General features: G+C 61.3%; 1 protein-coding gene across 1 annotated transcript; it reads right to left on the minus strand.

Moving 5' to 3' along the window:
- Positions 1-53: 53 nt before the first annotated feature.
- On the minus strand, positions 54-10146 carry CRLF1 (cytokine receptor like factor 1). Its single transcript, XM_065873792.1, has 9 exons — positions 10035-10146; positions 5134-5415; positions 4668-4797; positions 4331-4500; positions 3160-3317; positions 2857-3025; positions 741-928; positions 570-627; positions 54-67 (listed from the first exon to the last, which is right to left on the minus strand). The coding sequence occupies exons 1-9, from the start codon at positions 10144-10146 to the stop codon at positions 54-56; spliced, it is 1281 nt and encodes a 426-aa protein (XP_065729864.1).
- Positions 10147-13873: the final 3727 nt, after the last annotated feature.

The raw sequence follows: 13873 nt of genomic DNA on the forward strand, positions 1-13873 counted from the left end.
GGGTGGCCCCTGGGTCTCCATGCAGCAGGGAGGGCAGCCCCAGCCTCTAGAGCTTATCTGGCAGGACCTGCAGGCAGAGGGGAAGCCAGGCTTAGCAAGGAGCCTGGGAGGGGCCAGGAGCACAGAGCAAATGAGGAGGCCCCAGTTCAGGTCCTGGTTCCACCACTTTCAGCTGGGTGACCTTGGGTAGGCTATTGCCCCTCTCTAGGCACCGGTTTTCCCACCTGAAAAGTAATATCTATTCCATGGGGTGTCCTGCAGGTAATGTGCTTGACACAGGGCCGGTATGCAGTAGGCGCTCATATAATGCTACCAGGTGGCTATGTGCATTCATCCCTGAGGATGACATTCCCCTCTGGACATTTTAAAGGGGTCTGGATGCTCTTACTAGACTAAGGGCTACAGGGGCAGGCACACAGTAGGTGTTAACGTAAACGCTGATAAGAGAAACGTAAATGCTGGTAAGAGATGGAGGAAGGGATTGCACCTCAGTAACTAGGGCTGAGGGTGGAGGGCCCGTGGCCTACGGCCACCGGGAGGGGCCCTTGTCTCCCTGCCTGGCCACCCACCTGGGCCCCCCTTACCTCTCGCCGCGCCCCGTCTGCCCGAGGACAGGATCCCCTCGTCCTGTGCTTGGAAGGAAGGAGGCAGTGTCTGAGGGCTGAGGACCTACCTCCCCAGCTCGTTTACCCCCCTGGCCCCACCCCTCCACCTCTCGCCCGGGCGTCCCTCCTTCCTACCTGGTTGCGGGTCTTATGTGACTTCTGCATCCAGGCTCGCCACTGGTCATAGAGGCGGAAGCTGAGGTTCGAGCAGTACGCGTGCTTCTTAAGCCAGCCCAGAAACTGCTTGAGCTCGCGCCGCACCGGCCCCGAGCTCGGCTCGCCGCCCCGCGGCTCGCACGCCCCGCCGCCCGGGCCCGGGCGCTCTAATGGGGGCGGAGAGGCAGCGTCAGGGCGCGCCCGGCAGAGGGCGCGCGCGGGCAGGAGAGGGATGTTCCCTTAGGGCACCTCCCTCCCTGTTTCTATGGGACCCGATCCTCCCCACGGCCCAGCCCTGCACTGCAGCCCAGCTGCGCCCCCAAGGAGATAGGGGGCAGGGGAAGGAAGGGGCTCCTCCTCCACATCCCCTCTAGGAACCCGATTCCCGTGGCCTGAGCCAGGTGTGAGTGGAAGGGGGCGGGGCGGGGGAGGAGAGAGAGGCCAGGGCCAAAGGGATGAGAAGCAGACAGAGCAGGGGGCAGAGGAAGGAAGAGAGAGACGCTGATGAGAAAGAGCTGGAGAGAGAGAGACAGAGACTGAGCGATGGAGGCAAGGAGAGACAGATAGAGGGAGAGAGAAAGCAATGAGAGACAGCCAAGGAGATGCAGAGGCTCGAGAGATGGAGAGCCAGAGCAGGGAGGGACAGAGACACTGGGGGTGTAGGGACGCAGAAACCAAGAAAGGCAGAAAGATAGAAACGGAAAGAGAGTGAGTGACAGAGAGATGAAGGGAGACAGAGAATTCGAGGTGGCTCTGAGGGGGAGGGGCAAGCCCCCAGGACAGGCCTGAGAGTACAGCCTGTTGGATGGGGAGTGGGCCAGGAGGGCCAGGTGGGAGGCCGGCCTGTCGGTCCAGTCGCTGGCCGCAGCCAGCCCTGAGCAGGCTGGTGGATAAGGACATTGGCCTCACGTCATAAATAACGCCGGGGACCCGCTGACAGGCCCTGGCACAGCCCCGGCCCCCACCGCCCCTGCCGGCTTCTCCTGGCCTCCCCAGCCTCCCCAGCGGACGCAGCCGCCTGCTGGCTCATGTGCAAGAATCACAGGTGCTGGGCACGAGCAGGGGCCAAGGCTCAGGCCCCTCCCAGCTGTGCTAGTTCCCGCCCACCGCCGAACCTGGAGGGGCCCGGGATGGGGTCTGGGGAACTGGCTGGAGCCCTGCTCTGCCACTCCCTGACTCCGGGATCCTCTCTGGGCCTTGGTTTCCCCATCACCCCAGGAGCATGAGCCAGGACTTCAAGGGAACTGAGTTCAGATCCCTGTGTGACCTTGGGGCCTTGGTGTCCTCATCTCAGAAAAGGGGCCCTCCCTTAGGTGAAACCACTAGGGGAGCAGGGGATGGGAGTCTCAGTAACTACCACTTGCAAACGCTTGGGTGGCACCCACCATGAGAGCACTTTCCATGGGTTATCTCTCATCTAACCCTCACAGTAGCTTGAGGCAGGCATGATTACCATCCCCACTTTCCAGATAGGGAAGCTGAGGCCAGACGTACCAAATAAGAGTTCATACCATTTCACAAAGGAGAGAAGGGAGGTCCATGGGCTTAGATACCTCCCCCCCCCCCGCCCCCCGCCGACCGCAAAGGGAATCAGACCCAGCCCCTGATCATCCCGTCCCGCTACCTTTAACAGAAGGGGAAATCAAAGCCGGTCATAGGGAGAGTTGGCAGCCCACCATCTTAGAAGCAGGGGTCTCAAACTCACTTGCCCTTAGGGGCTGGGGAAGGGGTACATGTGGGTGAAACAGGCCAGGTGGGGATGGCGCAACTGAAAGAGTAAGGGCCCTGACTTAAGGGGCAGCCTCTGCTGATGGGGGCTGTGGAGTAACTCTGGCTGCGTCCTATTACATTTTCTAGACAATTTTTCTAGGGAATCTAGGATATTTGTGTTCTAACTTATTGTTTTTAAAAGTCTGCCAGTAGGTCAAACTTTTTTTTTCCAAATGACAGGCCAAGAAAATAGATCCAAGGGCCACAATTGGCCCTCGGGGCCAAGAGTTTGAGACCTCTGCTCTCTTGAAGGAAACAAGGAAACAGAGGCCCAGACTGGTTTGGGGCTGGTCCCAGGACCACCCAGCCCTGTTGGGGTGCTCACCACTTCGGGGGGTGGAGGCAGCCGTGGGGTGGCTCCATTCGCTCCAGATCCCTGCCTTCTTGGAGCCATAGATGCCAAAGGGGTTGCAGCGCACTTGCACGAAGTAGACGGTGCCTGGCTTAAGGCCCGCCAGGCGGCAGGAGGTCTGGTTGCTCACGTCGTCCACCACCTGGGCAGAAAGGGCAGGGTCAGAGGTCGTCCACCACCTGGGCGGCAAGGGCAGGGTCAGAGGCAGGGGCAGCTTGGGGTGGGGAGGGGCGAGAGGAGGAGGGAGGAGCGGAACTGGGGGGTGGGTGCGGGCACCTTCCAATCCACGCTGTCCTCCACTCGGTAGCGGATCTGGTACTTAGCTTGGAAGAGGAAGTCCTTGAGGGCAGGCGGTGAAACCCAGCGCACGCTCAGCTGGTCCTCCAGGCCCCCTACGCGGCTCACGTGCACTTCTGGCGGGGGGTCGGTGGTCACTAGGGGGGCGGGGCGGGGCTTAGTCACCGGGCTCTCTTTGGACCTGGCTGGTCCCTGTCTGAGTCCAAATACCAGGGAACGTGGCTTAGATGGCACCTGCCTCCGTTCTCCCCTCTCCCCCCTTCAGGACGGGTGGATTACATTAGATAATATTCAGGAAACACTCAGCACCTAGAAGCACTCAATTAATGTTAGCTGTTATCACCATTATTATCTGTGACAGGAGAAACATAATCCTATCTTCAGGGAACTATGTAAAAAGCAGACACTGCCTGCATGATGATATTATTATTATTATGCCCAGGAGACCAGGGAGCCCTCGGGCTGCCAGACTCCTGGGAAGCTCCCCCCGACCCCCCCACTGCCCACCTCCTGCTCTTTCCAACTTCACAAAGGTCCTCAACGTGACGGCTTTGCTCGGTGCAAAGGGACAACTGAGGCTTAGAACATGCCCACTGCAGCTTCAGGACTTAAGGAAGCAAAGTGGGAAGCAGGAGGACGGAGTCACTGCAACACTTCTGAGGAACCTTCTGGGAGCCCTTTGGGCAGCAGGGAGGGCTGGCCTCTTCCCCTGAGGCCTTGTTGAGGGGCCGAAAGGGTTAAGGCACAGGCCTGCTTGGGGCTGAGAAACACCCTAATTAGATTAGGCCCAATTCTGCTCGCAGATCATCCATTTCCTGCCTCCCGCCTGCACGCCCCCCCCCAGCTACAGGCTGCTGCTTCCTGGGGCGCCTCCAGACCTGGGCGCCCCCCTCCCAGCTCCCCGGGGGCCCCCCTCAGCACACCTGGGCTGCCGAGGGGGAGGCAGCCAGGCCAGGTGTTCTCCACAGAGTAGGGGTATCCTGGCCGCTTCAGGGGGCTGGGGACAGACGGGTGGATGCCTAGCTTCTCCCACCCAACCAGCAGCGCAGACCTCAGCTGAGCTGCAGTGTGGCTGGGCTGGTGGGGGCCGAGGGGGAGGGGGTCGATCCCAGGTGGGCCAGGCTGGCCCTGCGGGGGGGGTAGGGCTCACCCACATCCAGGATGTCCAGTGTCAGCACATCAGAGCGGGCCGAGCCCAGCCGGTTGGTGGCCTCCACCCAGATCTCATAGGGTGTGAAGAGAGCCAGGTCCTTGGGGATGTGGCAAGAGTGAGGTCCCACCGTGTGGTATTCCTCACATGTGTTGTCCTGCCCATACCACCTGCAGGGGCGGGAGGGGAGGAGGACATGTGAGGGTCCCTTTGGGCCCCCAAACCTCCCCCCAGCAGCCCCGGAGTGCAGAGAGGACACCAGAGCTCCGAGAGGGAAGGCGTGGCCAAGGCCACACAGCCAGGTCGGAACACATGTCACCCGAGGGCCACCACCGACCTCAGCTTGTACTTGAGGGAGTAGTTGGTGTGGAGGAAGGTTTCCCCGTGGGCCCCCGGCGTCCAGCGGCATGTCAGGTCCTTCATGTTCTTGGACCAGCAGCTGATGTTGAAGGGTTTCTCTGGGGGAACTGCGGAAGGGGGGTGCAGGGGCTGAGGGTCTGGATGGGCCGTGGACAGGTGAAAGGGGGAGTTGCTGGCTGCCAGCTGGGGCCCCCACCTTGGAGCGGAAGGAGGATGGACAGAGCAGATGTTGGCAGGACCACCTGCATGGCTCTCTTGAGGATGGTCTTGTGGGGGGGATGGTCTCCAGGTTCTCATTCCCACCCTAGTGGCCTGTACCTCTCAACTTATGCCAGTATACCCATCGTTCAGCCCCAGACCAGAGGACCCGTGATTCATGCCCCTCTCCAGAGGGAGATGTTGCCCCCAAGAGCTACCCCTAGGTGTCCTGGGGGCCCACTTACGGCCAACATAGAGGCAGGAGCCGGCAAGGATGCTGCCGTCACGGGCATGGCACACGAGGTTGTCCCCCGACTGCTGCCTGGATCCGTTGAGGTTGGCCAGGGCCAGGGCTAGAGTGGAGGCGTTGAGCATTCGGGACAGCTCAGGGGGCAGGCGGTGCCCGTTGAGGGTCCAGTAGAGGCCCTCGGCGGTGGCCCCTGGTGGGTCCCCGTGCACTGAGCACGTGGCCTGCAGGGAGGAGCCGATGAGGAGCGTGGGGTCCTGGGGACTGATCACAGCCGCGTCTGGGGTCAGAGAGGAGCACCTGTCAGGCCTGGGATGGGGCTGCCCTGAGCATCCCCCACCATCCTAGGTCCTCCAAGACTCACGGTAGTCCTGCAAAGGAGCTTTATATGATTGTCCCCGTTTTACAGAGAAGGAAACTGAGGCTCTATTAGGTCAAGTGACAAACCCAAGGTTGGTGGTAAAGCCAAGATTCAGCCTCAGGACCGTCTGATTCCACAACTCAGGTCCTCCCAAAGCACTTCCTCACTGACTTGCTCAGGGCTTTCTGAGTGGTTACAAACCTCGCTCAGATCCAAGTACCTCTTGCTTTGCACATACTTCTGACAACCACCACACTCTGCTTTTTTTTTTTTTCCATTTTATTTTTGACAATTAGAAGTAACAGATTGTGTGTTCTTTCTCTTCTACCCCCAGAACCTCACACATGTGTCTCTGTGGGGAGGAAGGCACTTCTAAAAAGGGGTGCCCTGACCCCTACTAGAATCCTGCTCGTTTTATGGATGAAAAAAATAACAAGGCTCTGAGAGATGGAGTCCTTTGCCTAAGGTCACCAAATAGAAGAAGGGCACACTATTTAAACCTATATTTCTCGGTCTCTGCACTGCCACTGGAATTGAAAGTGACCGTGGCAAGCTCTAGGCTCCCCACCCCCATCCAAAGGGGCTTGCCAGCATCATGCTTTCCCTCGATTCAGTTTTCCTAATCTGCAGAATGGGAACAAGTAAAATCACGGTCCCCAGGGCCACTGGGAAGATCAGATGGGAAGTGACTTCCTAAACTGGGTTGTGTGTGAATTGGGTGCTGGGCACAGGGGCCTCTGGGATGCCGTGGTTGATGCCTTTCCTCCTGCCTTCCACTGGAGAAGCCTTCTAGTCCAAAGATGAGAGCTTAAAAGAGAGCTGTTTTTATCCAAGGGGAAACCAAGGCACAGAAGAGGGGGAGGGGATGCACAGTTCAAGCCCCTGATGCCCCTCTGAGCCTCAGTCTCCCCACCTGGGAAGTAGGCATCATGGTATCAGCCACATGAGATTGTTTGAGAAGAGTGAAAATATTGTCTTAAGGACAACCCTATGGGATCTTTAAGCCAGGCTGAGCTGGGTTCGAATGCCCCCAGGTCACTCTGGAGGTTAACCCAGTTCTTTTACTTCTCTGAGACTTTGGGAAGGGGCCCCTCCCTCCACTAAGAGTGGTAGTGAGGACTCATTCACTCATTTGTTCGTTCATTCATTCATTCAAGGAGCACCTACAGTGTGCCAGGACCTGAGGGCACAATGGTGAACAAGATACCCAAAATTCATGCCCTTTTGGACCTTGAATCCAAAGGAGCAGTAGGAAAAAGAAGAAATAAATGTCTAGGAGAACACGTAAGGGAGAAAATAAAGCACGAATCAGTGGTGGCAGCTAAATGGCCCAAGAGGCCTGTCTGGGGAGGTGGCATTTGAGCTGAGACGTGAATAAAGTGAAAGAAGTAGCCATGAAAATATACAAAAGAGAGTGTCTAGGCAGTGGGAGCGGCAAGTGCAAAGATACTGGGGGGGCAGAGGTGGTAGGAAATGAGGTCTGGGAGGTTAGCAGGGGGCCAGACCTGCAGGGAGGAGTTATTCCAGGGTTCTGAGCAAGGGAGGGATTTATATTTTAAAAGGATCACTGGGCAGCTGTAAGAAGGGACTGCAGGGGGGCAGAGAGGCAGGGGCAGCCCAGCTTCCCTGGCAGCCAAGGACAGGGTGATCCTGGTTTCCCTGGGAGGCCCCTAAATGCCAGCGGCTGCCCTGTGCTGGCTCTCACTGCCCCAAATGGGCGAGATGGGGTGGACACAGTTCCCGGGGCCAGCCCTGACGATTTTCCGGGGCAAACTTGGCTTGAGGGCCATGTCTTGCTGGAGCCTGGGATCGCAGTTGCGTTTGGGGCTTGGCCCAGGGCTCGCCGGAGGTCCCAGCGTCCGTGCGAAGGAGCCGGCTGTGCCGGCCAGAGCCGAGGAGGCGGGGGCGGCTGGGGGGCGGGGGGCCAGGGGGCCGCCCTGGAGGTCCCAGGCAGCCAGCCGCCCGCTAATTCGGAATTCCTTCAGCATGAACTCGGGCGTGCCAGCGTCTCTGCCCCGGCCCACCCACCGCTTCCTGCCTGGGCCCCCCCCAGCAGGGTGGGAGGCACGGCCAGGCCTGCCCGGACCCCAGGCCCATTCTCAAACCTCCAGGGGTGGGTCACGGCCCTCCTGTCCCCCACTCACCCCCCACGGCCAGTCCAGGAAGGGGGCTCTCAGGGGGGTCCTGGCTGGCTGTGGCACTGCCCCTCTGCCACACCAGCCTGGCCTGGGCTGGTGTGGCCTGCCTGCCAGCAGCTGCAGCTGCCCTCCCAGGGCTGGGCGGGGGACAGGGCAAGAGGGCAAGGCCAGGCGGGCCTGGACAGGCCAGTCCCGCACCCCAAGCTCCAGCAGGAAAGGTCACAGGGAGACCTTCTCCTCCTGGGATGTGGGTGCCCATCTCGGCTGGGGCACCTGGGCAATTGGCTTCCCCTCCCCTGTTCTCAGTTTCCTCCTCTGTATAATGGGAGGATAATACGTTCTACCTGCTGGGGAGATGAATGAGATGAGCTCACCACGTCCAGAGGGCCCAGCACACTGCAGTGCCTAGCAACTGTTGGGATTAGGGCCCCTCCCAGCTCTGGGGTCCCTGGCTGGCTGGTGCACTCCCTCCAGGCCTCCCCAAACAATGGGCCAAGGCATTTGGGACCAGGATGCACACATTCCAGCCCAGGCAAAGCAGCTGGGGACAGCCCACTGAGGTTGGGAGGGCCCTTGGCCTGGTTTGGGGGGCTTCCTAGAAGGCTCCCTTAAGCAGATCCCTGGGCTAGGCTTTTGGACAGCCCCCCTCCCCTGCTCCCTGCCTCCCCGCCTTTCCCGCAGAGCTGGGGCCTTTAAAAGTTTTTTCTCTCCCCCTTCCCAATCTGGAGCCACTGCCGTTATTAAAAAGGAACACCATGTGTTTTAAAAGGGAAAAGTGTGAGATTCTCTGCAAACAAGGCAGGAGGGTGGCCTCCACCCGGGGTCCCCATGGGGGTCCCCATCTCCTGTCCCGCTGGTACCTGCAGACGCTTTACGACCCACCCGCCTGCTGGTCAGGTGCTAAGACACACCACACCGTAAGTAGAAACATATTGCCGAGGTGTGAGAATCTTTCATTTCTTCCCCCTTAAAGGAAAAAACACACGCACAACAATCCTTCCACCACCACCACCTTTGCCTGCCGCTCTGCTGGCTGGGAAAAAAAGCCTGCCACTAAAGGTGGCATTCACAGGTGCTGCCCACTGCCTGGCAGAGCTATCAGGAACCCCAGAAGGGCCTGGGACAGCCCCTCACCTGCCCAGGAGCCTTGGGCATGTTAGGCTTTCAGCAAGTGCCTCCAGGACACCGGACCCTGCTCTTTCTGAAAGAGCACCGCAGGGAGCCTGCAAACAGCTCTGTGCAGTGTAGGCCCACCTGGGGTGCAGTGTTTGCCGACCCGGGTCGACTTGTGTGCCTGGATGGGGTGCGTGGAGTGACTGCGAACATCCAGGGCAGGTTGTGCCTGCGTGCGTGCCCTGTGTTGCCTCTCCCTCGGAAAGAGTGTGACCGTGAATGTGTGTGTGTCAGGAATGGAATGTGTGTGTGCGCCCCGATGGTGTGCGAATGTACATCTGGGATGCAGTGTGTGCACATCTGAGGGCGAGGGTGACGGGCCACAAGCCAGTGTGAGTCTTTGTGTGTCTCTGGGTGTGTCCCAGAGTGGGTCTGGATGTGGAGACCGTGTCCTGGCGGGGATGTGCATTGGGTGGGAGACCGGAGAGTACCGGAGGCCAGGCGCTCCCACCCGGGCGGGGGTCTCGGCCTGCGGGGGCTGTGGGCTCCCGGTGGCTGCTCCCCCCAACAACGGCTGGGCCTGCGGTGCCCGGACTCGCTGGGTCCCGCTCCCTCACTCTCACCCACTCTCTCACAAAGATTTCTCTCGCTAGAGTCTCCTAGCCCGGCGCAGCGTGGCCGGGAACAGTTCTGAGCGCCGCCAGTGGAGAGGACTCCATGGACCCCCGCGCGCGGGGTCCCGCAGGGGGAGGGCGGCGGCGCCGGCCCGCGGAGAGGCGCGTCCCCGGGGACCCCGGGCCGCGCGCCAGGCGGCCAGAGCGGCCCCCTCCCGCCCCGCCTTCCTCACGGGGCTCATCCCTCCACCCGGGGGGGCCCGGCTCAGGGCCGGCACCCAGCGCGCCTACCGCGTGCGCCGCCGCCCAAGAGCGGTGACCCGCGGTCCCCGCGTCTCCGAGTCAGCAGACGCTATCGCGTGCGCCCACCGCGTCCTGGAGTGCAGAGGGTCCCAGGCCGCGCGGCCCCTCGACCCCCCTGGGCCGACTCGGGCGTCCTCCAGAGGAGAGCCCAGGTAAAAAGGCCTCGGCAGCGGAAGCCGGACCCTCGGGCCAGGGGACTTCGGCGCCGTGCGCCCCACAGGTGAGGATGCCCCGAGGGCCGCGCCGGGGGCGCCTTCCTTTGTTCCCGGGCCGTCCAGGTGGCGCCCGCGCCCCCTCCCCCCGCGGCTGCCCCCGGGGCGCACGCTCTCGGCCCAGGCGGGAAGAGGGGAGCACGGCGCCGGCTACTCACCGGCTCCTGATCCCGCTTGCGGCGCCCCGAGGACGCAGAGCAGCAGTAGGGGCAGCAGCGGCGGCGGCCGCCGCGCGGATTGGGCGGCGGGGCCCGGGCGGCCGGCGGGCATGGGGCCGGCGCTGCCGGGGGCGCGCGGCGGGCGGCGGCTGCAGCGGCGGCGGCGAGGGACTCGGGGCGCAGGCGGGGCGCGGGCCAAGTAGCCCGCACGTCGCTGGGCGCGGGCGCGGAGGCCAGAGCAAGTCTGAGCAACCGAATTGACAAGGCGCTAATGCGCCGCTGGCCCCGCCCGGCCCCGCCCCCGGCCCGGCCCCCGGGGGGGGGGCGAGCGGCGGGCCCCGCACCGGCCTCCCCGCCGCCCGCCAGCCCGCGGGCACCGCGGGCCCCACCCGTCCGGCCTCCGCCCCGCCGCGCACCGCACGCGCCCTTTCCCGCAGCCCCAAACTCCCCACTCTACCCTTACCGACCTGGGACCTCCCTTTCCAACCCCGCGAGCTCCAGGCTCCCTACCCCGAATCTGGGACCTGGAGCCCCCAGTCGGGTTTCCATACCCTCGCCCACTTCCCTGCACCCTGCTCTCAGCCATGTGCCCCTTCGGCGTCCCCTGAGGCCCCCCAGCCCTCGCCCGCTCCTCCCCCCCCATCCTCTGTCTCGGCCCCCACCCGAACTCTGGCCCCGCCCCCCACTGAGCGGTCCTTGAGCCCCGCCTGCTCCCATCTCCAGCCCCCCTTCCTCCCCAGGGGCCTAAAAGTCGTCCTCCCTCCCGCCCCACGCCATCGGCGCGCGGGTCCCACGGGTTTTGGCCCAGCGCTCCCCCTCCCACTTCATCCCGCCTCTTCTGGTCCTCCAGCGCGCGAAGCCTCGGCCCCAGGCTTTGCTGGAGGGAAGACGGAGAAAAAGCCGCAAGGCACAGCGTCCCTGGACCTTACCCTGGCTCAGCTGTCCCCCTCGAGCGGGACCGAGCTGAGGTTCTTTGGGGGCACCCGGGGGCCTCAGTAGGGAGTTCCCGCGTGGGGAGGCTGGGAGAAATGGGCCCCCGTGGGAAAGAGGACGGGGGCTTGCGCGGGTCCCGTATGCGGGGCAGGACAGATTCCCAGGAGGAGAGCGGTAAGGAGGCGCCCCCCGACTCGCTGACACCGCCCCCCACCGAAAAATCCGCTCAGCGGCCCGCGGGTGGGGTGCGCCACGCAGTGACTAATCGCTCGGGCGGCCGCCGCCCGCCGACTCCAGGTAACGCCGGCTGCCCCGAGCGACGCATAGTTTGTCTTCCTTTTTTTTTGCATAGGGATCCTTCTCCGTGTTATTATTTTTGGCCACTGCTTGGGTTTCGGGACCCCTCCAGGCCCGGGCGCCTCACCCCCCTCCTCTTGGTCCCCACCCGATTCGGGCGCCCACGATAAAAGGGCTCCTGACCTCCAAGGCCCCGGTGGAGGGGGAGCCTGAAATGAGAGTTCCGGGGCCGCCTTCAGCCCGGCTGTTAGAGTCGCAGCCCTGCCCCCAGCCGCGTGCCCTCAGAGGGAAAGGGCTCTAACTCCCCTTTCCAGGGGTTCCCTTAGAGATCTGGACCCTCCGTCTTGGTCCCTAACCAGCCAAGCAGGTAAACGTGTCTGAGGAGGTCTCAGGAGTTCCCATCGCGTTTGCTCACGGCTGCCCTCCACCCCTGCTACTTGGGTCCCCAACTCAGACCTCAGACTGTCAGAAAAGAGGATTAAAGGATGGAGTCCGGGGTGCGCCCCTCTAGTCCCCCATTCTGGACGCTGGATGGGTTTGTGAAGGAGAGAGTAAAGCCCTGGCATACTGCACTGTCGTTTACTGGGGCACACCAGGCCTCTCTGCCTCAGTTTCCTCCTCAGCACAGTGGGTGACTCCTAGCCAGCCTAAGGGTTTCTGTGGGAAGTTGCAACGTAGCAGAAGGCTCCACGGTCTAAACACTTAGCATAGTGTCTGGCACCGGGGGCACATTCTTTTGGAGCCTCAGTTTGTCACTTCTGAAAAATGGGGCCATAGTCCCACCTGCCAGGTGGTCCAGAGAGTTAAGTGGAGGTGGCAGTTCTTGGCTGGAATTGTGTTTCCAGGATATATACCACCCCCTCCCCCACAACCTCTGTCCTGCAACGTTTGACTCCCTCCTGGAGGACTTCAGGCTTCTGGAGCAAAATCTTGATTATTTTCCTCCCCAGTCTCTGCTCCTCCCCAGTCATTCCCCAGTCTCGGGAGAAGGCTCCCCCATCCACCCAGATGCTCGGGCCAGAGACCTGGAGGTGCGCGTGACAACTCTCTCCTTCGCTCATCCCCTACGTCCAATCCATCAGCAAATCCTGTTGGCTGATTCCAAAACACATCCCCATTCTGAGATTCGGACCCCTTTCCTCCACCCCATCTGGCTCCAGGCCCCACCATCTCCGTCTGGGATGCCGCCCAGCCTCCTCCTAGGCTTCCCGGGTAAATCCCCTTGCCCTTGTCTGTACAGCAGGCAGAAGGAGCCTTTTCTTTCTTTCTTTCTTTCTTTTTTTTTGCGGTACGCGGGCCTCTCACTGTTGTGGCCTCTCCCGTTGCGGAGCACAGGCTCCGGACGCGCAGGCTCAGCGGCCATGGCTCACGGGCCCAGCGGCTCCGCGGCATGTGGGATCTTCCTGGATTGGGGCATGAACCCGTGTCCCCTGCATCGGCAGGCGGACTCTCAACCACTGCGCCACCAGGGAAGCCCCGGAAGGAGCTTTTAAAAGAAGCAAAGCAGGTCTTTTTTGCCCTGCCACCCTCTCCCCCCTCCTTTTCTCCTCTCTTCTCATCTCTCTTCCTCTCCCTCACTCCACTCCAGCTGCTGCACCCGTTTCTCCCAAACACATAGGCTTATTATCAGGGGGTCTTTGTACATTTGCTTTTCCCCCTGCAGGGATGCAGTTCCCCCAAATCTTCCACCAGTTAGCACCTTCTCTTCCGTCAGGTCACAGGTCAAGTATTCTCAGAGGGGTCCCCCAACCTACCCAGGCACCCTCCATCCCCTTCTCCTTTTTAAATTATCTTTGTAACACAGTTCTTCGAACATCATCTTTCTCTTGAGATATTTTCTTTAGACTGTGAGCACCCTGAGAGCCATTAGGACCTCATGCTGGGCCCAGTGAGGGCCACAGGAGAAGAGCTCAGTGAACATTTGCAAAATGAAAGGATGGAGAATTCTCAGTGCCTCAGAGTAGCAAGAAAGTTCAGTCCCAGTGAATCATGCTGTCTGGGGTCCCAGCCAGGCCCTGGACTTGCTGTGTGACCCAACCTGGTAGCCACCCCTCTCTGATCCTTACCTGTAGAAGGGTATGGGTTGTTCACCCAGCCCCTCCTTGGAGCATACCCTCTGCCCTCTGGGTGACCTTTACCTCAAACCTTTGACTTTAAGGAAAGTGATTTGGCCTCTAGGTGCACCCTTCCCTGCCCTTGGTTCTCCAGGTGGCTTAACCCCTTCCTCATCAGTCCCACCACCTCTTTGTGCAGGAAGGGGAATGAGCGTTGATGGAACTTCTGACAAATATTGACCCAAGTCCTTGAAGGTGGCTGGGAATGTACTGAGGTGGCAGATGGAGGGAGGGCCCCACATGGGGGAGGGGTTCCTCAGTCTTTGCACCTAAGGATTACCTTAGGGGAGAGCCTCCAGTCCAGCTCCCTGCATAATTCCAGGGCACTGAGGGGGCCCCAGGGAGAGGCAGTGGTAACAGCCCCTTCAGGGTCACATTGGGAGTGAGGAGGGCACAGAGCTGCCTCTCCCATGTTGAGACCCCTCAGTATGGGATTAGCTGCCTTGTGTTCCAGGCCCGAGTGCCCAGGAAGCAGGGACAGTGAGGGTCTCGCCT

This window comes from Phocoena phocoena, chromosome 3 (assembly GCF_963924675.1).
Source record: "Phocoena phocoena chromosome 3, mPhoPho1.1, whole genome shotgun sequence".
NCBI lineage: Eukaryota > Metazoa > Chordata > Mammalia > Artiodactyla > Phocoenidae > Phocoena > Phocoena phocoena.